The sequence below is a fragment of the Protopterus annectens genome, chromosome 14.part0, assembly GCF_019279795.1.
Source record: "Protopterus annectens isolate FY-2018-M chromosome 14.part0, PAN1.0, whole genome shotgun sequence".
In the NCBI taxonomy this organism is placed as follows: Eukaryota; Metazoa; Chordata; order Ceratodontiformes; family Protopteridae; genus Protopterus; species Protopterus annectens.
This window is the reverse complement of record NC_056748.1, coordinates 314,061,851-314,085,457: the sequence shown is the minus strand read 5'-3', so window position 1 is coordinate 314,085,457 and position 23,607 is coordinate 314,061,851. Positions and strand designations below refer to the sequence as shown.

General features: G+C 40.5%; 1 protein-coding gene across 1 annotated transcript in view; it reads left to right on the top strand.

Moving 5' to 3' along the window:
- The window catches only part of LOC122788658 (deleted in malignant brain tumors 1 protein-like), a 1,289,564-nt gene extending 1,266,163 nt beyond the window's left edge, over positions 1-23,401 (top strand). The window contains exon 33 of the mRNA XM_044055554.1: positions 22,869-23,401. Coding sequence (XP_043911489.1) covers positions 22,869-23,050 — 182 coding nt within the window. The 3' untranslated portion in view covers positions 23,051-23,401. The remainder of the gene's footprint in view (positions 1-22,868) is intronic.
- The last annotated feature ends 206 nt before the right edge of the window (positions 23,402-23,607 follow it).

Here is a 23,607-nt window from a genome sequence, read left to right as displayed (position 1 = left end):
TTCTCTGTTCTCCTGCTGTTTTAAAGTTTGTTATCTATTCTACGTAACATCTAGTGCCTAGCAATCATAGGGTAGCCATTTCCTAAAGTGCACTTCTGCAGCGTGGGAAATTTCTTTATAACTGCAGCTTAAGGAATGTTTAGTCACACAGTTCCTCCTGCTTAAAAGAATGTTTCTGTCTGTGTTAGAGTGAAGGTCTATAAATCGCCGAGTAGTCAGCGTTTAAGGCTGTATTCGGTAGTTGCTTCCCACTGGAATCTATAGCTAAATCTAACTACACTAGAAGTACTAACCTGCACATACTTTCTATAGCAGCGCAAGGCTGCAACAACAATGTACCTGCCTTTTTACTAAATGTGTCTACACTTATGTATGTGAAGCTCGTTGATGCATGGTATTATGTATTTTACATACCTCTCCCCCACTGCTTATCTCAACATACCTCTTACTACTTTTAGCTATATATAATTGAAGTGTCTAAGCATAAGCTATTGCATTTAACCTGCCTCTAAAACGTGGTTTATCTCCTTTATCCCATTTTAGGAATCCCCCCCACTAAACAACCATCGCGTGGCTCCTAGGTTCCTGGCGTCGGCTCTGAATAAACCCTACCACGGTGCGAATGCACAATCTAATACTCTGCATCAGCTTGAACTAAAACAGACTTTAAGGGTAAAAGCAATATCCAGATATTAATCTGCTTGAACTAAAAAAGACTTATAGGGTAAAAGCTATATCCAAATAGTAATTATACCTACCTAGATTGAGTTCTGTAGGCTGGAAACTCAACAGTACCTTTCTGATTTTCTGTATATTTAACCTTACCCTGCAATAACTCCAGGGTCTTGAAATCGAAAGGTCCTATTCTACCTTTGAAACCTACACCTGCATCCTACTGAATCTAAGGCCCTGCAACCTCCAGGCAGGTGTATTCCCCACTCAGCTTCGCCCTCGCTCCGCTCGGGCTCGCTCCGCGCCCCACCCTGCCCCCATATCCCACCCACCCCCACTACCTCTAAATTTATAGATACATCTAGCCCATCCCACCTCCCTCCCCTCCATTCACGGCAGTCCGCTGATTAATAACTCCTCCTCTCACACACTCAGCCATCCCCCTAAACTTAGCATGCCTCCAAATCCCCCCACCCCACAAACTACCATTTACTCACCACCATGGGAAAAACCAAGTATTCCTTTATCTCTTCACTAACTCTACTCCTTTTCATCCCTTACCTTTTATCACGCTATGAACACCAAACACTATTAGGAATTCCATTCCCCAATGCCCACACTACCTTTTACATACACCCAACACCTAACCTTATAGTTCCTTCTTCCCTTACTGCAAAATCTCTAGGCCTTAATCATATTCAACCAGCCCTCCACTACCCTAGATCACCTAATAATAAATCTAACCTTAAAATACTCTACAAACTTCAAAAATTCCTAGATCACCTACTTAACATGGCGACATTCATCCCAATCCAGGCCCCACCACTCATCAAGACCCTGCCACCTCAACACTACCCCACACTCCTAATACCTCCCTCCTCATCTTTCACCTCAACCTAAGAAGCATTAACAACAAAGTACATAACCTACATGCTATGATAGCCACACACTCCCCAGACATCATGTGTCTCTCAGAAACATGGCTGAAACCCGCCACAAAGGATGAAGAAATTCTCCCACCTGGCTATAATATCCTAAGGAATGATCGAATAACCAAAAAGGGTGGGGGAATAGCTGTAATGTTTAATAACAGACTTAACATCATTAGGAACACATTGCACCCCCCCCCAGGTCTCGAATATTGAACTTATTGCACTGAAGATCTGCCTAAACTCCCATAAATGTATTAATCTAGTAGTAGTCTATATCCCACCAGGGAAAAACCTTGAAAACCTTGAGCATACTTTAAGTTGGTTAGCCGCAAACTACCCTCAGGAAACCATTATACTAGGGGACTTCAATATTTACTGGTCCCACTGCTCTGCCAAGACAAATCCCCACCCAATCAATCTATATGGCTTCTCCCAAAATATCACAGCTCCTACCAGAATTGGTAACACACAGCAAAAGGAGAGTACCATTGACTGGATTCTCACCAATAAAGCTGCTAACAATTATTCTACCGGTACCCTCCCCAATGACCTAAGCGACCACCTTGTCACTTACATTATAAAGCACAAGCTTTGTACTTCCAACCCACCCCTACATAAACTTATCAGAAACAGGAAAAAGTTTAACCTAGATCTATTCCTAGCTGAACTAAAATTCTGCAACTGGTCTACCCTAACTACTCTTCCCCTAGCCGAGAGCGTGTCATACTTCAATGACACTTTCCTAAACATCCTTGACTCCCACGCTCCAAATCGACTAATTAGAACTAAGAACCGCATAGCTCCCTGGCTAACAAGAGAAACCAAAGCAAAAATTAAACTCCGTGACCAGGCTTGGAACAAATGGAGAGCCACCAAAACTCCCCTAGATCGTATTAAATTTCAATCACTCAGAAACTCCACGAAATCAGACATCGCTAGAGATAAAAAACAGTATTTCTGTCACCTCCAGGACAAACATCAGACTAACCCAAAAAAGTTCTGGGCTGGATTCAACAACCTCCTCCATCCTGGTAAATCCTCTACCCCTATACCCGAGAAACTTACTAGTAAAAAACCTGAAGAGATAGCCAATTCCTTTAACATTGTTTTTACGGAGACCATCCAGTCCCTGGCCAATCATCTACCCACTTCTTCCCCACCATTAACTCTTCCCCCTGACTCACCTCCTCTCTCCTTTAACCTACAAACAGTATCCACCTCCTATATTCGTACCCTACTAAAAAAACTGAAACCATCCACCCTTGTGGCCGATCGTCTCCCAGTGGAATACCTCCAATTAGCCTCTGATGTCATTGCCTATCCCATATCAATTTTGATTAACAGATCCATAACCGAGGCCACCGTCCCCCCCATTTGTAAAATCTTACACATCATTCCACTTCACAAAGGAGGCTCCTCCACTGAAACATCTAACTATAGGCCCATCACAATACTTTCTCCAATAGCAAAAATTTTAGAATGGTATATTCACAAACAACTCCTCCACCACCTCACCATCAATAATCTGCTATCATCTACCCAGCATGGCTTTCGCCCCCATCACAGTACTACTACTGCTCTCCTCTCCTTTGTCGACTCAATAAACAATAACCGTAACAAAAAACTTATATCCTCTGCACTCTTTCTTGATCTATCTAAAGCTTTCGACATGGTAAACCACCAGCTATTACTCCACACCCTGCAAACCTTTCATCTGGACAACTTGACACTAAACTGGTTCAAGGATTACCTTTCTGGCCGGCACCAAGCAGTCCAATGGCAAAATAGTCTATCTCAACTACTCCCTAACAACATTGGCATCCCACAGGGCTCCATACTTGGCCCCCTTCTTTTCTCTGTTTTTATAAATGATCTTCACACAATCATCCCTAGAACCACCTGCATACAATACGCGGACAACTCCACCCTGATCTGTTCTGATCTCTCTCTCCAGAAACTCCAAACAGCCACCCAACTATGTTTTGCCAAAGTTGAAAAATGGTTCTCTGACCTGAAACTCATACTTAACCCAACTAAAACCAAGTTACTTCTATTTTTCCCCTCGTCTACCACTCTCCTACCCCCAGAACTACTACCTGCAAATCCTAGGTCCATTTTTGTCGAATCCTTTAATGGCACTATCATAGAGCCCGTCTCCCACACCAAGCTATTAGGTGTCACTATTGACCACAAGCTCAAATTTGATATGCACATTGCCCAAACCATTAAGTCAGTTAACAAGAAACTAGGTTCAATGTACAGAATCAGGAATTTTCTCACTCCTCATGCTAAATTAACCATTGCCCGCACTCATCTCCTTTCCACCCTACTGTATGCCTCCCCGATATTTTCCTTCCTCAATAAACGTGAGCTCAGTAAATTTTCTACCACCTACCACCATATAGCCAGATTCATTACAGGAACACCCTGTCGTACCCACCATTGCCTCAACCTCATGAAACTAGGGTGGTTAGAACTGCCCAATCTTCTTAAATTCAATCAACTCACTGAAGCATTTAAAATTATCAATCAACCAGACAAAACCCCCTCACTGAGCAAAATCCTGACTCCATACACCAACTTAAGTTCCCTTCGGTCTTCAAACAGTAATCAAGTATCAACCATCAAATCTAATAACTTGGGCGGCGATGCTCTTTATGCTAACTCTATTGGAAAGCAATGGAACTCCCTTCCTAACTACCTTAGACTCATGCCATCACTTTAAATATTCTCTGAGATTATTTTTGAATAGGTTAAGTCCCACTGGTTGTGCCCATGTCTAAACCCAGACTAATTCCTATAGGTTTCATAGTTCCCTTCACTCTTCTCACTCACAAGCTATTCTCTAGCATTTTACTTCCCCCACTTGTACCCATGTCATGTTACCAACATAGTTTGTCCTGTCACCTCCTTAGCTTAAGCATTTTTTTCTTCTAGCATGTATATACTGATGTCATACTGTTTTGTTATCTTTAATGTTGTACCTCTATCTAATTGTAGTGTGTTATTTTTCTCATTATTGGAGCTTTTCTCCTCGGGCCTCTACTGAAAAAGGATATGTATCCAGCTAGACTAGCCCGGTCAACAAATGTAAAATAAAATAAATAAAATAAAATAACTTCTATGTATTTTTATCTTGAGAGTCCCAGAGTGGTGAAATGACTAGTTGTCTTTGTACAGCTATTTGCAAAGCAATTCAGTTTAGATTGCATGCTCACCTGGAAAGTGTTCTTCTCCAAGGAATATGATCTAGCTTTTCATATTTTATTTTTATTTTATTTAATTTTATTTATGTTTGGTGCCAAGATTCTCATCATTTAGATTAGACTTCAAATACATCATGACTGCAAGGTATGAAAGTGAGCTACATAAGGTCCTGCCACATTTGATGATTTCCTCATTAGGTTAATTTTCTTGCTCAGGTTTACTGCATGTATACAACAACCTGTGGTTTGGACCCTTACCTTATTAAGCTGGTTTTATTCTGTAAGTAAGCTGGGTCCAGTCCTTTACCAGACTGTCAAAACTTCCCTTTGGGATGAAATCAGTGTTAAAGAAGACCTTGGTTACTATCACCCTGAAAATGCCTACTTTATAGCCTAATAACCTACATAATTTTAGATGCATGTGTGATGCCCGTGCCCTGGCCCAGCAATCAAGAAGCCTCAATCCTCACCACTAACACCAGTGAGGGGCATCTCATATAGGAGGAAAGGATAACAAATACACACAGTAAAGTGCAATTTCCCTTAAGAGCACACATAGATCACAGTCAGTCTGGGGCTGGTCGCTCCCTTGCTCTCCAGGTCCCCAATAAGACTCCCCACTGACACAGCTACAGGGTCAAGATCTCAGCCTAGTGGGCAAGCTAAAACCTCCAGCAACCTCTCTGTCCAACCAGTACTTTGTGTCCCTGCTCAAGTAGCTGATACACACACACACACACACACAAATACACAGACACTCCTGGGGAAGGCTGACACAGGTTCTCCAGCTGTGTTCCTTTTACCCAGACTATACAGTAGAAATCACTGCCACCATCCAGCTAATAATTATCAGCTATTCAAAGGTCCTTAAAAGGGTGTTCAGTTATGACTGTGCAATATTATTATCCAACTGGTAAGTGCAACTAAACAGTCAAGGGTTATTAGAGTGACTTGGTACAGGATCACTATATACATGCAATGTACGCTAGAGCTTAAATTATCTCTACACAAAACAGCCACAGTTGAAAGGTTTTAAAATATTTCATAAACAATAAAACCACAAGGCAATACTTTTTACTACACAGTGCTAGTCCAGAGTTCAGAGATCACAGGGAAATACTTAATATAATTCAGTAGTACAGTTCTGACATCACAGAAAAACAGTCTAATCTTTCTAATTTCTAGCTATTTCTAAGAGAAAACACAAGTCTAAGATAAACTTACATATAGAGCAAAGGCAGAGTGTTGATGAGTTGGATGGTCAAGACAAAAATACTTAATGCTCCCTGATTCTCTCTGTTTTTAAAATCACATTCCTGGTTCACATTACATCATTCTTCGCACTTCCCTGGGGTTCACAGGCTAACAGGCTACATTATTTAGTAAGCTCACACCAGGTCAGGAAGGAAAGCCATTAAGGACAATTATGCATGAAAATTCTGGCCATTACTCTGGCCTTAAATCAATAGGAAGAATTCCTTCATCTAGACCAGCTGGAGCTGTGTTTACATCAAAGGGTCACAACATGCTTCACTTGGTCAGTAGACTGCACTGTTGTTACATTTTTTTCAATTCCACATGTAACACTATTTTTACCATTTAAGACAACAAGCCTGTGGTTTACATTAATATTTACAGATGACAGAATTATCTATAAAATTCTATCTGGCTAGGCTGGCAGCCTTCACAGCATGTGCATCTTCACCTTTGTGGATAAGGCTTTGGAGATGGTGGTTTGTGCACATTTGCATTTATAGTTCTGAGAGAATGACATCTATGATACATTAGAGCTGGGGGGTTCTTTTTGTTTGTTTTTTTGTGTGTGCAAACCACAGTACTATCACAGCCCTCATTAGTTTTTCAATGATCTCCTTATAATGAGGAGATGGAGAGGAAAATGTGTTGTTGCTATTTTATTCTGGTCCTTCTGGATCTATTCATTGATACTGAGACAGTCAGCAATGGTACCCTTTTAGACCACTTATGATAGTACTGCATTTCTTTGCCTCCTACCTTTTCAGGCTTCTGCAGAAAGTGGTATCAGGAATGAACTCCTCTTGTTGTCTAGTCTCTGACTTGCAGTGTAACACAGAGATCCTTTTACGATAATTCTTCTCCATTCAGTACATGCTTCCTTTAGGAGATGCTATTCAAAGGGGAGGTTTCAATGCCATGTTACACTGACAATATTTACTTCTCCTCTCCTCTCCTCAGGAGCTGACATCTAAACTTAGCAGTCTAAATGAAAACTTGTAAAATGTACCCATGACTGAATGATAATTTGACCTCAAAGGTAACTGCTATGTTTGTACACCTTACTCTGCAGGACTTACCTGCTCTCATTTAGTTCTCTAATGGTATGTACACCAGTGACAAACTGGAATTGGTGCTGCATGGGATCTAGACATTGTATCTGACAGCAAGCCTACCTTAAAGGATTACATTCCTGCAACTGTCAAATCTCTCTCTGTTTCATGTCAGGATAATCACCCAAATTAAGCAACTTCATTATTTATTTTTTTTGTACTTGATATTTTACTGTTTATTAGTATTTGTACTTGAAATTAGGTGTAAGCACATTAGTAATCTTGAAGTTTAGAATTATGTCTTTGGACCTCTTCTATATATTTCTTAATGATATTATTATTACATTCACATCTAGAAAAGAAGCTGTACATCAAATAGGTATTTATATTTCATCCATTTCATGGCTTCTGCTCCTACTGTTCAGGTTATGCCAACAATGTACCTGAGGTTTTTAGTAGTTATTTGCACTCCGATCAATGCTGTCTACCATTACAATATGTGGGCAATAGGGATGTTCTGTAAATACAAAGAGCACTGACTAATAGTCAGAGAGTTTTTGTGGCTGAGATCATTTCTATCAACATAAATAAAAACAGATCTGAACTTCCTTACATTATAAGTTGTGGTATTCGTACCTTCATGCCCTGGCTCTTGTCCAGTCTCTAATGGAATATTTGGCTTTGTCTGTCATTTCCCAGTGCATCTTGAGCAGCCCTCTGATTTTTCAATTTACACTTTTTGGCAGGGACTTTGCTTGGCTGCGATCCTTCCACCCTTGCATACCGTCTCCCTCTCTTGGACAAGCTGTGACTGGTGCATTGTCCACTTCCAGTTCATGGAATAGTTCTTCCACCTCAGAGATTAATCTTGCTCATCAATCCTTCATTAACTGCAGGTTAATAACACCTAGAATAATGTAAACAAAAAGCTTGTTATTGAACAAAAATTCCATTACCATTCCTTACTGAAATTTGTTTTATACATGCACCTTGTATGTAATTAAAGCCCTAACAAAACTCTTGTAATTACCTTAGATTTTCTTATGTGTGTGTGTATGTATATATATATATATATATATATATATATATATATATATATATATAGAGAGAGAGAGAGAGAGAGAGAGAGATGTATGCATTTATTTCCAAAGTCTGTCAGTATGACTACTAAGATACAATCATCTCTAGTTGGATTTTTAACGTTTTTCAAAATGTTTTAACATAGTCAGTAAATATTATTTATTTGATAGTGAATTGTTTACCCAGCATCATAGAAGTTACAATCCCCACAAGGATCCTGTTTTCCTTATTTTTTAATATCCTGGAGAGTAGTCAGGAACTCCTTATTTTTTTGTGGTCTGGTAGGTACATAAATAGTGATATTAATTATAGTATAAGTAAAGTCTAGGGTCCCGGCTTTCAGGTGTTATTTTCAAAGATTGAGACACTTTGACTTATCTCATCAGATCTGCAGCAATGAAAGGATGTATACCCTAGAATTTGTGATGTACATTTCTTTAAACCAAATTTCAGTGATTGTATAGATAATCAGTATCCTTCAAGCAAAGAAAAACCTGTGGAATCACCTGTATTAATGCATCAAGTGCAGGGGTTTAGCAATGCCACCTTCACTTCTTTTATTTGTTTGGAATTTGAAGATTTATTTATTGACATTTGATTACTGGGAAAGTCCAATTTGGTAGAAGCCCATTTTCAGAGGAGGCCTGAGGAGAAAAGCCCCAAACTATTACAACATATTTTTAGAACAATAATCTTGTAAGGAGAGTGTGTTGAACAGATGGAAAGAGTACTTTGAGGGGCTGATGAATGAAGAGAATGAGAGAGAGAGAGAAGGTTGGATGATGTGGGGATAGTGAATCAGGAAGTGCAACAGATTAGCAAGGAAGGTGTAAGGACAGCTATGAAGAGGATGAAGAATGGAAAGTCTGTTGGTCCAGATGACATACATGTGGAAGCATGGAGGTGTTTAGGAGAAATGGAATTGTTAACCAGATTGTTTAATGAAATCTTGGAAAGTGAGAGGATGCCTGAGGAGTGGAGAAAAAGTGTTTTGGTACCGATTTTTAAGAATAAGGGTGATGTGCAGAGCTGTAGTATCTACAGAAGGATACAATTGATCAGTCACAGCATGAAATTCTGGGAAAGAGTAGTAGAAGCTACGTTAAGAAGGGAGGTGATGATTAGTGATCAGCAGTATGGTTTCATGCCAGGAAAGAGCACTACAGATGCAATATTTGCTCTGAGAGTGTTGATGAAGAAGTACAGAGAAGGTCAGAAGGAGTTCCATTGTGTCTTTGTGGACTTAGAGAAAGCATATGACAGGGTGCCTAGAGAGGAGTTGTGGTATTGTATGAGGAAGTCAGGAGTAGCAGAGACGTATGTAAGAGTGGTACAGGATATGTACAAGGGTAGTGTGACAGCAGTGAGATCTGCAGTGGGAATGACAGATGCATTTAAGGTGGAGGTGGGATTACATCAAGGATCAGCTCTGAGCCCTTTCTTATTTGCAGTGGTGATGGACAGGTTGACAGACGAGATCAGATAGGAGGCCCCATAGACTATGATGTTTGCAGATGACATTGTGATATGTAGTGAGAGTAGGGAACAGGTGGAGGAGACTCTGGAGAGGTGGAGATATGCTCTAGAGAGGAGAGGAATGAAGGTTAGCAGGACTAAGACAGAATATATGTGTTTGAATGAGAGAGAGAATAGAGGAATGGTAAGGATGCAGGGAGTAGAGTTGGAAAAGGTGGATGAGTTTAAATACTTGGGATCAACAGTTCAGAGTAATGGTGAGTGTGGAAGAGAGGTGAAAAGGAGAGTACAGGCAGGGTGGAGTAGGTGGAGAAGATGTCAGGAGTGATTTGTGACAGATGAGTACCAGTAAGAGTGAAAGGGAAGGTCTACAAATGGGTAGCGAGACCAGCTATGTTATATGGGTTGGAGACAGTGGCATTGACCAAAAGGCAGAAGTCAGAGCTGGATGTGACAGAGTTAAAAATGTTAAGATTTGCACTGGGTGTGACGAGGGTAGACAGGATTAGAAATAAGTATATTAGAGGGTCAGCCCAGGTTGGATGGTTTGGAGACAAAGTCAGAGAGGTGAGATTGAGTTGGTTTGGACATGTGCTGAGGAGGGATGCTGGGTATATTGGGAAAAGGATGTTAAGGATGAAGCTGCCAGGTAAGAGGAAAAGAGGAATGCCTAAGATAAGGTTTATGGATGGGGTTAGAGAGGACATGCAGGTGGTTGGTGAGACAGAGCAAGATGCAGAGGACAGGAAGAAATGGAAACAGATGATCCGCTGTGGTGACCCCTAATGGGAACAGGCGAAAGGAAAAGAAGAATCTTACAGTCTTTAAAAATAATACAAAAAAAAACAAACTTTAAATAATTGTTCCAAATTCAGCATAATAACATTTTCACTGTGTGATATACCTAAACCTCTTGCATTAGAGGAGACATGAGATATATGCAAATGACCCCCTAAGGACATCAGGTGTTTCAGAAATATGGTAATTCTGAATGTCCATGACTTTTTCTTTTTAAGTCTGTTATGGAGAAATTCAGACCAATAAAGCCAAAGCCCACTAGATGTGGACATGTATGTTTCGGCCTTCTTATGACTTTGCCAGCACAGCATAAGTGGAATGCTTGGCTAAAATTTGGAAACACAGGGTTGTCATACCCAACCGACATCCATTATCATTACGGTGACTGCAAAATATCCCAACTAACAATCCAAAACAATGAGTACCAAGGTCACACAGAGCAACTAATCAGTGAAAAATCTAAATGAAAAATCTAGCCAAGCTAGACTTTTCACTGTGTGATACCCTGAAATCTCTTGCATTAGAGGAGACTTGGGATATATGCAAATGACCCCATAAAGATTTCAGGTGTTTCAGCTATATGGCTGACCACCTGACGTCCTTAGCATGTCATCTAACCCTAACACAATGTATTTATGTTTTATGAACAAATATATGATCAAAAGACAGATGTCGCTGTGGGGACACCCATTGTGAATACTTATGCAAATATTGCAGTAGCAGAGTGGGAAAACATGTACATATATAATTGTCCAGAAACATATAAAGGAAACATATTTCTTTTTAAGCGGTTTGTCAATGATGTTTTTTTTGTTGTGGGGTGAAACTATTATTGAATTACAGATGTGTGTAGATTATTTAAATTCAACGACTGACTACTTAAAGTATCACATATTTGGATATCAAATTGGAAAGAACAGGAAATGCCATTACCACCACAGTCTACAAGAAAGAAGTACAAGATAATAGGTATGTGCATAAGAATAGTATGCATGTCCTATATGTATTTAAAAGTATAACGAAAAGCCGATTAATAAGAACTAGTCGACTTGATACATATTGCATTAGTCAAATGCAAGAAATGATACAGAAGTTTAAAGAACAAGGATATAGTCTGGAAATGTTACAACAGATGCAAAGTGAGGTTATAAATATGAGACAGAATAAGGCTAAGCATTATTTTATAACTGGGGATAGAAATGAGGATAATACTTTACGTCACAGAAGGGTTGACAATCATGTAAGATATGTTATTACTTATAACAGGCAACCATATGACGTTAAAAGTATTCTAGAGAAGAACTGGAGTATTCTCATGGCTATGCCTGAAATTAAAAAGATTGCAGGTGAAAGACCATACTTTGCATATAGAAATTGCTCTAATTTGAAATCTTGACTGTCTTATAAGGACATAAGATATCATAAATCAGAACAAAAAAGTAATAAAGTAGGTACATTTATTTTTAGCTGTACATGTTGTAAAGACATAAATAAAAGTAATATATCGATACACCCTGTTACAGGAAGGGAATTTATGTTCAATAAATATGCTACATGTAATACTTGCAATGTTGTTTATTTAGCAAATTGTATATCATGCTCTGCATTTTATATCGGTAAATGTAATAGAAAATTTAAAGATAGGATCATTGAACATAAATTGGAAATAAGAAGGAAAGAACACAAATGCTCTTGCCAGACATATAGATGAAGGACAGAAACATAATTTTCTTTTTAGGGTTATAGATATTGTGTTTAGAAATAAAAGGGGTGGTGATTTAAATCATGTCCTAGAGATTTGTGAATACAAATGGATAACGTTACTGAATGCAGATAGTAAACCTGGCTTGAATACAGCAGTTAGTATCAAGCCTATACTTAAAAAGAAGCAAATGATGTTAAAATGAATATTTATTCTTAAAATTAGTATTTTATATACATTTTTATATACATTCTTTATGCTTATAAATAATGTGCATGGTTTTATATGAAGCTGCTTTGACTCATGTCTATGACTTTAAGCTACAATTACTTGATAATTGTTTGATATGGAATGTTTTTTGATGGACTGTGTCTTGTTTAAATTAAATTGAGTTTTGGTTATACGGTATCTACATACTGAGGAAGGGTACCTCCCAAAAGCTTTGAGGAACCTACAATAAAACTTTGTATTTTTGGCTCAATATGTCCGGTATTTGGAATTAGTTATCTGGCTCTTTGGACTTATTTGTATTCTAGTGGTCCTATTTTTGTATCTTTTTACTTATAGCTATAGCCCATGACATTCCCTTTGCAGGTCATATCAGCACAAAGTGCACAAAGAGATGTATTATGCAGAACCTTTATTGGCCTGGTATTTTCAGGGATGTAACAGGATACTGCAGGACCTGTGAGCAGTGCCACAAAGTAGGCAAGGCAGGAGACAAGGTCAAAGCTCCTTTGATGCCTTTGCCTTTGATTGAGGAGCGATTTCAGAGGGAAGCTATAGATATTGTGGGACGTCTGAGTACCCCAAGTTCCACAGGGAAGAAGTATATCCTAGTGGTATTGGATTCTGCTACCAGATACCCTGAGGCAGTGGCTCTGGCCTCCATTGAGGCAGAAAAGGTGGCAAATGCTTTGTTAATCATTTTCAGCACAGTAGGTTTCCCAAAAAAATACTGACTGACAGAGGTGCCAATTTCATGTCATGACCTATTGGCTTGTCTCTGGAAATATTGTGGGGTGAAGCAACTAAAGATCACCCCCCTACCATCTCCAGACCAATGTTCTTGTGGCGAGGTTACACTCTACACTAAATAGCATGCTACAGAAATTAGCAGACAAGTTTAAGAGGAAGTGGGACAAATATTTGCCCCATCTGTTGTTTGTTTACAGAGAGGTGCCCCAAGAATCCACAGGTTTCTCACCTTTTGAGTTGCTGTAGGGGCATATGATTTCTCACCTTTTCAGTTGCTGTATGGGCATGAGGTGAGGGTACCTCTATATTTCATTTGTGATGAGTGGGAGGGTGAGTGTGAATCCCACAGAAAGTCTGCTGTGGCATATGCCATAAACCACAGTACCAGGCTCAGGGAACTTATGGGCTTGGCCCAGAACATGGCAGCATCCCAACAGCAGAAAAAATTCTGGTATGACAGGAATGCGCGAGGCAGAGACTATGTTGTGGGGCAGCAGGTTATGGTTCTCATGCCCGTCAGACACAATAAGCTGCAGGCTTGAGGGACCCTTCAAAGTGGTAGGAAAGGTCAGTGACATTAACTACATGGTATAACTGCTAGGCAGGAGGCAGGAACAAGAACTGTATCATGTTAACATGATGAAAGCTTACTATGACAGAGAGGCCCTATTGCTAAGTATTTGCAGTTGATGGCAGGAGGAGTCTAAGGGGGATCTATGAATACAGGGATCCAGCCAGTAAAATCAAAAGTTACTATGGTGGAGCATAGGGTTGCAGGCATATGATATGACAGTGCAACACTGTAATGGGGTCAGCAATGCTAAAGCAGATGGGCACTCAAGACAGGGAATGGGGTAATGTATTCACAGATAGGGTCATCCCTCTCGAGCAACATTTCTCAAGAGTCACTTGAAAAACTAGCTCGAGTCTTTGGGAGAGGAAGTGTCAGGAAAGGAGATACTGCCAGCACAGCTAGCTGGAATTTTATAAATAATTATATGTCATGATTTATATAAGATGCTTGTGTTATCATGTGTATATCAAACTGGTTTGTACAGACACATGTGTTCATAGGTGTGTACTAGGCTAATGGCCCTGGAGCCTTTACAAGCCTAGCCCATAGGATTACCCTGGCATCATGCCACCTGACCTTAGTTCCCTGTGCCTCTGTCAAATAGAGTCACTGGAGTGATCCCCAGGGTGAATTTTCTATTTCCCCTCAACTCATCAAGATTTCTCTTGAAGAGGGCCAGTTAGGTGCTCCGCTTGACATGTATGGGAAGTCTATTCCATTGCATTGACAGTCTCTGGGTAATGAACTTGTTCCTCCAGCTTGTTTTGTTGATTGTGGCAATGAGGGTTGAGGTCTCTGGAGCACGTAGTGTGCAGGGATTGGGATTTCTTTAGATGTAGCATTTCTAACAGTGCTGGGTTAGACATGGCTTTGTAAGTCAAGCAGAGATCGCCTCTAAGTAGGCGATATGAGACAGAGAATAGTTGGAGGTTTTGAGTCTGTCCATATAGGACAAGTGTTTAAAGCCTAGGATCCTCTTTGTGAGGTACTTTTGTGGCCTCTCCAATTGTTGCAGGTGTCCAGTGAGGTACATGCAAAATGGGGCATTGTACTCGATGACTGGCCTAATGAGGGAAGAGTAGAGGGAGATAATGACCACTTTTTCCTGAATGCAAAACCCTTAGTAATGAGATGTGCCACATAAATGGAATTTCTGACCACAGTGGCACTGTGGTGGTCGAAAAGAGTGGTTGTGGTTGCTGTCAACCTGTGTTCCCATATCTCTTCTAACATCTTCTGTGTTCATTGGACTACCATCAATGAGATAATTCATGGGAAATGGGTTTTTCGTAGAGGGGATGATGGCACATTTTTTGGCCTTGAGCTTAAGGCCATGGTTCTGATACCAGTCGTTGGTCTCAGTGAGGCCTTTCTGTAGGATGTCAGCATCACTTGGGGAGTTAATTATGGCACCTAACTTGCAATCTTCTGCAAACTTTGTCAGCCAGAGTCCCTTCATGTTGGCCTGGACTTCAGAGAAGTAGATACCAAACAGGAGAAGACCCAGGACCAAACCCTGTGGGACTCCCCTCATGACTGGTCAGCAGTCTGACTTGGAGTCAGCTACTTTCACACTGTGAGTTCCATCTGTGAGCCACTTTGCAACCCATCCAATGATATAGGGGTTGATGCCTAGCTTAGTGAGTTTTTCTATGATTCCTGAGTGGGGAATGGTATCAAAGGCCTTGGCCAGATCAAGGTAGGCTGTATGAACCACCTTGCCTATATCCACATCTCTGGTGACTGACTCAAAGAAATCAACCAGGTTGAGTAGGCATGATCTACTCTTTACAAAACCAAACTGTGTGGGATCCAGAGTTCGGAGATTCCCTATATCCTTGTTTATTAGGTCCACAATGATGCATTCCACAGCTTTGCATATCACACTCCTCAGGCTAATGGGGTGATAATCCCCAGGGTTTGTAGTCACTCCTCCTTTGTGGAGAGGGATGAGTGTAGCAGTGCGCTATTTGGTAGGGACAAATCCTGAGATGAGGCTGTGATTGAACAGGGCACTTAGGTGAGTTGCCAGTTCACTCTGTAGTTCATGTAGAACACAGCCAGTGATATTGTCAGGTCCCATAGAAGCTGTATTCTTGGCCTTGGACAGTGCTGTTTTAACCTGTGCAGCAGTAATACTGGGTGCCTGGCAATCCATTGTATTATGATTGGTCTTTTTGATGGGGGAGAGAGAGGTAAAGTTGGCACTGAATCTGTCGGCTCAGTATAGGAGGTGCCACTGTGCAATAGCTCCAGGCAAACCTGGGTAATGCCATGGAGATTCTTTACATAACTATAGAAGGCCTTGTGTTTGTCTTTACTATCTGATGCAATTCTGCTTTTATAACTAGCTTTAGAGGATATGATGTGGGATCTCAACTTTTTGTTGAGGCTGATACAGGAGTTTTTCCAGTCTTGGGACTTCACTTTATTCTGCATCAGTTTCCTCCTTCCATTGTAAAGCTTGTTTACAGCAGGGGACCACCAGATTGGCTTCCTTTTTTATGGAGGAGAGCGTCTTGGTTCTATTGGGTATGGCGAGATCCATGCATTTCTGTACGTGTTCATACAGGGCATTAGTGTATGATTTGGCAGTCATGCAGCTGTTCTTCAATTGCATGGGTGCCGTGAAGCTAGCAAACTCTGTTTTTAGGAGCCCAAAGTTAGCTTCGGTGAAGTTTTTCATGGTGGTTACCTTTGCAGGGGGGGGGGTGGAAGGGATGTTGATTTCCACGGTGATTAGTTTGTGGTCAGATCTAACTAGGGAAGAGTTGACTATTGGTATAGAGCAATGGTCACTCATGTTAGTAATGACCAGGTCAAGTATGTTGATACCTCTAGTGGGGGTAAGAACGAGCTGGTCCAGGGCATTGGAATTAATGAATTCCAGGAAATGTTGGGCAAGTGTATTGGTACATGAGTAGTTTTCACAGTTAATGGAGGGATAGTTGAAGTCACCCAGTATGAGAGTGTTAGGTTGGACCCTGATATTCTCCAGGGTGCTTAGAGTGCGAGTCTTGGGACATGGTTGGGGACTTGTAGCAGGCTATGACCTAAATCGCCATCTTACCCAATGTTAGCTGCACCTGAAGTATCTCTGATGCATTATGTTGGGCAACCAGTCTAGAGGTGTGCCCATCCTTTATGAATATGGAAACACCACTGCCTTTGAAGCTTCAGTCCAACTTCTGGGGCTGAAAGGTGTGGAATGAGTTATAGCCTGGTAGTGCAGGGTTGCTTTCTGCTGCCTTGAACCAAGTCTCTGTTACAGCACAAATGTCGATGTTCTCCATTTTAAGGAGTGCTTCAAGCGAGTGCATTTTGAGATTTAGACTTCTAACATTGAGCAGCATGACCCTCAGATTGCATTTGTTTGTAGTGGTTATGGTGGTAATTTGATCTTTGGAACACCGCCTAAAAAAGGCACTACAGGGGTGGCAAGAGCCTTGGCCAGTATCCCGAAGCCCAGAGGTGACAGATGCAGGCCATCTCTGGAAAAGCATCAAGGTCTGTCAAAGGTATTTTGTAAAGTGACTGTGCTTAAAATGTATCCACAGTGTGCCCTACTGGAAGAGAACAGAAATATACATGCACTATTGTAATTGTTTAAATGTATATGTTAACAGAGGAAACTGGAGGGTTAACTTCAGTCCAGCAAAGTTCAGGAAAATAGCTAAATTGAAATTACTTTATAGGCTATGCAATAAAAGATGATATGTTCCAGTTTTTAATGCAGCTAGAGACACAGAGTCTGTACTGGGAAACTTTCTGTATTGTCTTTAGAGTGAACTAATTACTAGTCTTGAAATGTGGAGGAATGTAATTGTTTTATGATTTCCAGCATCTGTCAAAGATCTGAGGTCTAAGTATTTTTACAGGGAGATGCTAAACACTGCCAGCTTCCAGCAGTGGGGGTTTCCCTGGGAACTAGGAGTCAGATGACAAGAAGTTATGTCATTCTGCAAGCTACCCCAGCAGTAATATTTGAGATATTATTTTGAGAAATTTCTTAGAGAGCCTGGACATTCTGTATTCTGTCTTGGACCTGACAAAACTAGAAGACCCATTCACTACATCTGCTTTGCTCTAATTAAGTTCATATGTTCATAGGATGACATTAGATTATTGGCCCAGAGGCCCTTATAAGCCTAGCCAAGAATTTTACCCATGTTCCCACAAAGTCATCACCTGTTTCTCCTGTCCAGCAGGGACACAGATGGGATACCAGAAGTGTATTTTCTGTTTCCCATCCAGCTGTCCAGGTTCCTCTTAAAGAGGGCTAGAGTGGCACTCTTCTTGACATGGAGAGGGAGTCTATTCCATAGATGGGGGAGTCTTTGGGACACAAATCTATCCCGCCAACCAAGATCACAGATTAGGACTAGACTAACTGCTTTTCTGGGTCATTTTAAGCCTAGCCATTTACTCCATCTGAGAATCAAACCCTGTATCCTGTGTTTACAAAGTAAACACCTTAACCATTATGCCAACTTCCCACTGTTAACTAGGGTATAGTAATTCTCTTAGATACAGTCAGGAATATAGTGAAGCTTAGTTTAGATATTTTTATTTATTTATTTGAGACTGTCCTACAATGTTGTTTTAAATATTTCCTGTGGTTTTTAACTCTGATCTCACTGTGAATATACATTTAGTAATGTCTTATTCTTTTATTATTTATTATTAAATATATTTAGACCTTTCATTGTGGCTGATCTGTGTAGATATATTTAAGTTTTGAGAGCACTTTCATATTTATTTGGTGACACTGTATGGGCTACTCCCAATAGCTTTGTTCTTGACCAAACTACCATTTGTATTAATATTACACAGTAAAATTGGACACCCTTTGTTAAGAGCCTTAAAGTACATGTCAGGGGGTTCTGGTGGCAGTGAGAACTACCTTATAGTCCGGGCAAGAGGGGGCATAGCTAGTAAACCTGTGTCAGCCTTTCCCAGGTGTGTGTGTGTGTGTGTGTGTGTGTGTGTGTGTGTGTGTGTGTGTGTGTGTGTGTGTGTGTGTGTGTGTGTGTGCAAATCAAAATCTCAAAGAGTGTGTGCATCAGTTACTTGGGCAGGGACACGAAGCACTGACTGACAGATAGAGTGTTAGAGGACTTGGCTTGGAACCCTGGCTAAGCTGTGCCAGTGGGGCGTCTTCCTGAGGATCTGGAGAAAAAGAAAAAATAGCCCCGGATTGACTGTGGTCTCTGCATGTTCTTCAGGGAAATTGCACTTGATGCAGAGAGCTGCATCTGGAAATACTGTGTGTGTACTTTATTATCCTCCCAGTGTATGTCCCCCACTGTTGCCAGTGGTGAGAAATGAGGCTCTTTGATTACTGGTCAAGTAGTGGGGCATCACTGCTTTTTAGACTGATTGGTCTATAATTCCCTGGGTCAGCTGAAGGTCCTCCCTTGTGGAGGTGAATGACTGTTGCTGTCCTCCAGTCACTTGGAATATAACCTTTTTCAAGGCTGTAGTTAAAAAGTACCTCAAGTGGTCCTGATATGTTGTGTTTTAGACTGTTCAGTAAGCAATTGTGAATGTTGTCGTGACCCACTAAGAAGGTATTTTTGGCTTAGCGAGTGCTGCATGCATCTTGTCCCTTCTTAGGGTAGCACGTTGTAGGGAATTTTACCTGGGGGAGCTGGGGGGAGTGAGGTTTGAGCTGAATTTATCTGCCAGTAGATTTGCTAAGTCACCCTGATAAGTGAAGATAGTACTGTTCACTGCCAGTTCAGCACACTTGCTGTGTGCTAGTTTTATGGTTTTGGACATGGCAAAAAAAGGCCTCGTGATTGTCTGTAGCCTGTAAAGCTATGCTGACCTCATAGATGGCCTTGTTAGACTTAAATAGACCTCTTAGTTTCTTGTTTAATTGTACAAGATCACTTATCTTTAATGGAGTTACTCTTTCTGATTTTGGCCATGAGTTTTCTTCTTTTATTATATACTCTGTTTAGGTTAGAATTCCATCAGTGGGGTTTGTGTTTAGTATTTGTTTTGGGTTAACTTCTGGTAGCAACGGCAGCCTCTATACAGCTATGCACATGTTTGTTGAGGGACTTTATGAATAATTTTGCATAGGTAGCCTGTGGTCTCAGAGTTAGGTGGAGACATGAATTTTGACAGTAGCTGTGTTCTCAGAGCTAGGGGGAGACATGAATGTTGGCAAACTGTCACGTTATAATAATTCATAACTGATACTGGCTTAGGTGGGTTTTCAGGGTTGATTTTTACTTCAAACTCGACACCTTTGTGATCCAACCTCACTAGTGAGGATTTAACACAGGGGGTGCAATGCTCTCCAGTGTTGGTGAGTAGCAGATCAGTATGTTTGATCTTCTGGGTGGACATGCACTATCTGTTCCAGGGTGTCTGTGTTAATAAAGTCCATAAAGTGTATTGCCTGTGAGTTTGAGGCAGTTTAAGTTTCCCAGTCTATAGAGGGATAGTTAAAGTTACACATGAATAAGGTGTTTAGCTGGATAGAGTGCCTCTAGTAGGTTTAAGTGAGAGCTCTGGGACTGTAGGGGTCTAGGGGGTTAAGAGAAGCTCTGTAACAAGGACTCTTAACAAGTGGCAGAAATGATCCATTTCACAGCCCTTGGAGATAGGTTATGAAAGTCCATTTAATAGTTTTAGAAACAAAAACTGCGGTGGTGGTGCTGCAGTAGCATTGTCGCCTCACAGTAAGACGGTGTCCGGTTTGATTCTCAGCTAGAGCGTCTTCTGTATGGAGACATGCATGAATGGGTGTACCTTCGTTGAAGGTTGTGCATCAGGACCAGCAACTCAGCATGTAAAAACCTACTGCCAATCATTAGTGGACCGGAGTTCTGCTGTGGTGACCCCTAACCGGGAAAAGCCGAAAGACACAACAACAACAACAACTGGGAGTTCTGTTTTGCCACCTTCCTGGAGGTAGTCTTTTTGCTATTGGTTGCAAGCTCCCACATTTAATTGTATATACTCACTGTATGGATGTGTGAATTCCATCTACTCACTGAAGATCTTTGGTGTTAATGTGACATCCAGTTGACTGTTACTAATTTTGTCTTCTTTTTGTTTATGCTTTTTAAGATTGATTTTATTAACATGTTAGTTCGCAATCTACTTGGCTATCTTCCTTAATGTATTGAATATTTGCTAGCCTATTGTTACTAGCAGTGTCCCACAGGGCTCAGTGTTGAGATCCCTCCTGTTTAGAATATACTTCTCCGAAGTGAAGGCCAATGTTGGGGCTTCTGGCTTACCAAGTTCGCTGATGAGTGTAATCTGGGAGCAATCACAGAATTCCCAAATGATGCTGACATCCTACAAACAGGCCTTAGATGATGAACTGAAGCTAGCCATGATATGTTGAAGAACCTTACCTATAGTGACTTGCACATAGATAACCTCCGGGGTATCATCCTGCTTAATCAACCAGGATGTATGTTCATTGCTAAACTAGACTGAGACACCTCCACCTTTGGCCCCAGTCTGTGCTGCTGTTGGTTAAATGTATGGAAGGCTATATAGCCTTGCAATGCTGGAGTACTTCCTATGGTTTTAAACTAAGTCTCATTCACAACATATACATCAATTTTTTCCATAGTGAGGAGGGCTTGAGGGGTCTGATGTTTGTTGTTTAGGCTCCTATCAATGAGCAGTAACATCTTTTGGTTGGTCAGAGACTTTTTCACAATGTTGGTAGTTTTCCTTTTGGCTATTGCCTAAAAAAGACTGTAAGGCATGGATACAATTTTGGCCAGTATCTGAAAGCTATGGTGGAGAGGTGCAGCCCATCCTTGACAAAACAATGTGGTCTGCTGACCATGTCCTCCCATTCTGATAGATATTTGATCCCACTGGAGTCACACCAGAAACTGAGCCAATTATTAAAATTAATCATTTTATGTTCATACTGTGGTATCATCCTTGGTGAAAGTAAAATACTGATCAATGCAAGGCTTATACCTATCTGTGACACATACTCCAAGAGATCCATTGTCTCTATTCTACAGTCCACCGAGGCACATCTCAGGTGTTTTACACCCACATGGAATATGAGAGAATGAGGTGCAGTGAGATTGCAGATCCTGGCTTCAGACAGACAACTGACCACTATCTTCTCCTTGTCTAACCAGATGAGTGGTGCATCTGTGTGTCGCACAATGAAGTCCACAATGACAAGAGTGTTAGGTAAAGTATATGCTTGCCTTATGGGCTTTGCTCTTAGGGGACCATTAGGTGTAGGCTTATGCAAGATGTTTGTTGTTGCTTTTGGTCTGTTTTTTAGTGATAACTGAGGAGCACTGTTGCCATTAGGTGGCACTGGAGGCCTTTGGGTAGGTTTCTTCCAAGTGTCTCAGCCTAAGATAAATCGCTGCATGTGGTGAGTGGTGTGTGTGAGGGATACAGTGTGGGTAATCGTGACAATCTTGTTTGCATTTAAGATTTATGCCTCCAAGAATATTGTGTATTTACATCTCTCCCCTAATGTGTTATTTTCTTTAATGACTTGCTGGTTGTCTGAGAACATGAAACAATTGCTACAGTGCCCAAATCTACCAAGCTGGCTACAGAGACATTTGGAAATTGCATATCCATGTAGTCTGGTCCTGTAATAGGGTGGGCTGTTTAGGATTAAGGATTGGGTTTTACCAGGGGGGTCTCCTAGGGTAATGTATACGGTTAAGGGCAGGATATTATATGGTGCTAAGATATGGTAATGCTTTTCAATATGCAAACCAGTTTCTGGAGTTAAGGGCAAGATTTCATATAGTGCTAGGAAACTGTAGTGTCATTCTATGTGCAAGCTAGATGCTTTAAGCTTAATTCCACACAATGCTACATTGTTTAATAAGCTTCAGACCTAATTCTAACTTTACAGAGACATTTTACTGTGTAGGAATTTGCTACTATACACGGCACTGCTAACTGCTGCTGTTTGGTAAGCTGATCCACACAAACTGGCCTGATCTATAGCAGAGAAAAAATGCTTGGAAGCTGACTCCTATGCCCTCTAGCCAATACAACCTGACTATAAGTATTTTATACTGTTGTCCTCTGCACTGTAAAATGTATAAAAAGGAATCAAAGGAAAATGAACGGCACAAAGACTGTTAATAAGTATTTTCTCTTAATGTTATACAGCCAAACTACAACAACCATTTGAACATGAAGCTCCTCCTCAGCAAAACCTGCCACTTGTCATCTCCCTTTCAGTGATGGCTGTTGTTACAGTAGTCCTTACTGCATACATTGTGAAGACTGTGAAAGTGAGGAGACTACACCAACAACAAGGATATGCTTATGAACAACTGATAAATACCTAAAGCAGTAATATGCAGATCACCTAATGTTTAACTTTAGGATGCTGTTGTTTTTGATAACTAAATGTAAACTAATTCCAGAAAAAATGTTTCAGAAAACTACTTTTTGAAATCAGTGTAACATTATGTTATCTTAGTATCAAACATGTTAATTAAATGTCTAATATGAAATATATTACCTGTATTATTTAGGATAAAACAGTAATTTTGTGTACGTCTTAACTTTAAAGTACTGACAGCATCATTAATTACATTGTCAGTTATGAACTTTTACCATTTAGCCTTTCTAAAAATCATTATTTCATTGGCAATATATTAAATGTTACTAACAAACAAAGTGCTGTCTATTCTGTGTGGGGGAGAAAAATTACTCAATATTTTCTAATCAGTCCTGGGAAAATGTACAAAAAATACAATTTATGTTTCATTATGAACAGAAACTGCTGTTTCTACACCTATCCTTTTCATATCTGAAATTCCTTTATTAAGTTACTTATATCATATAACTGATTTTTCTACGCAGTAATGGAATAGGTTGCATCATTAATAGGTATGTTAGT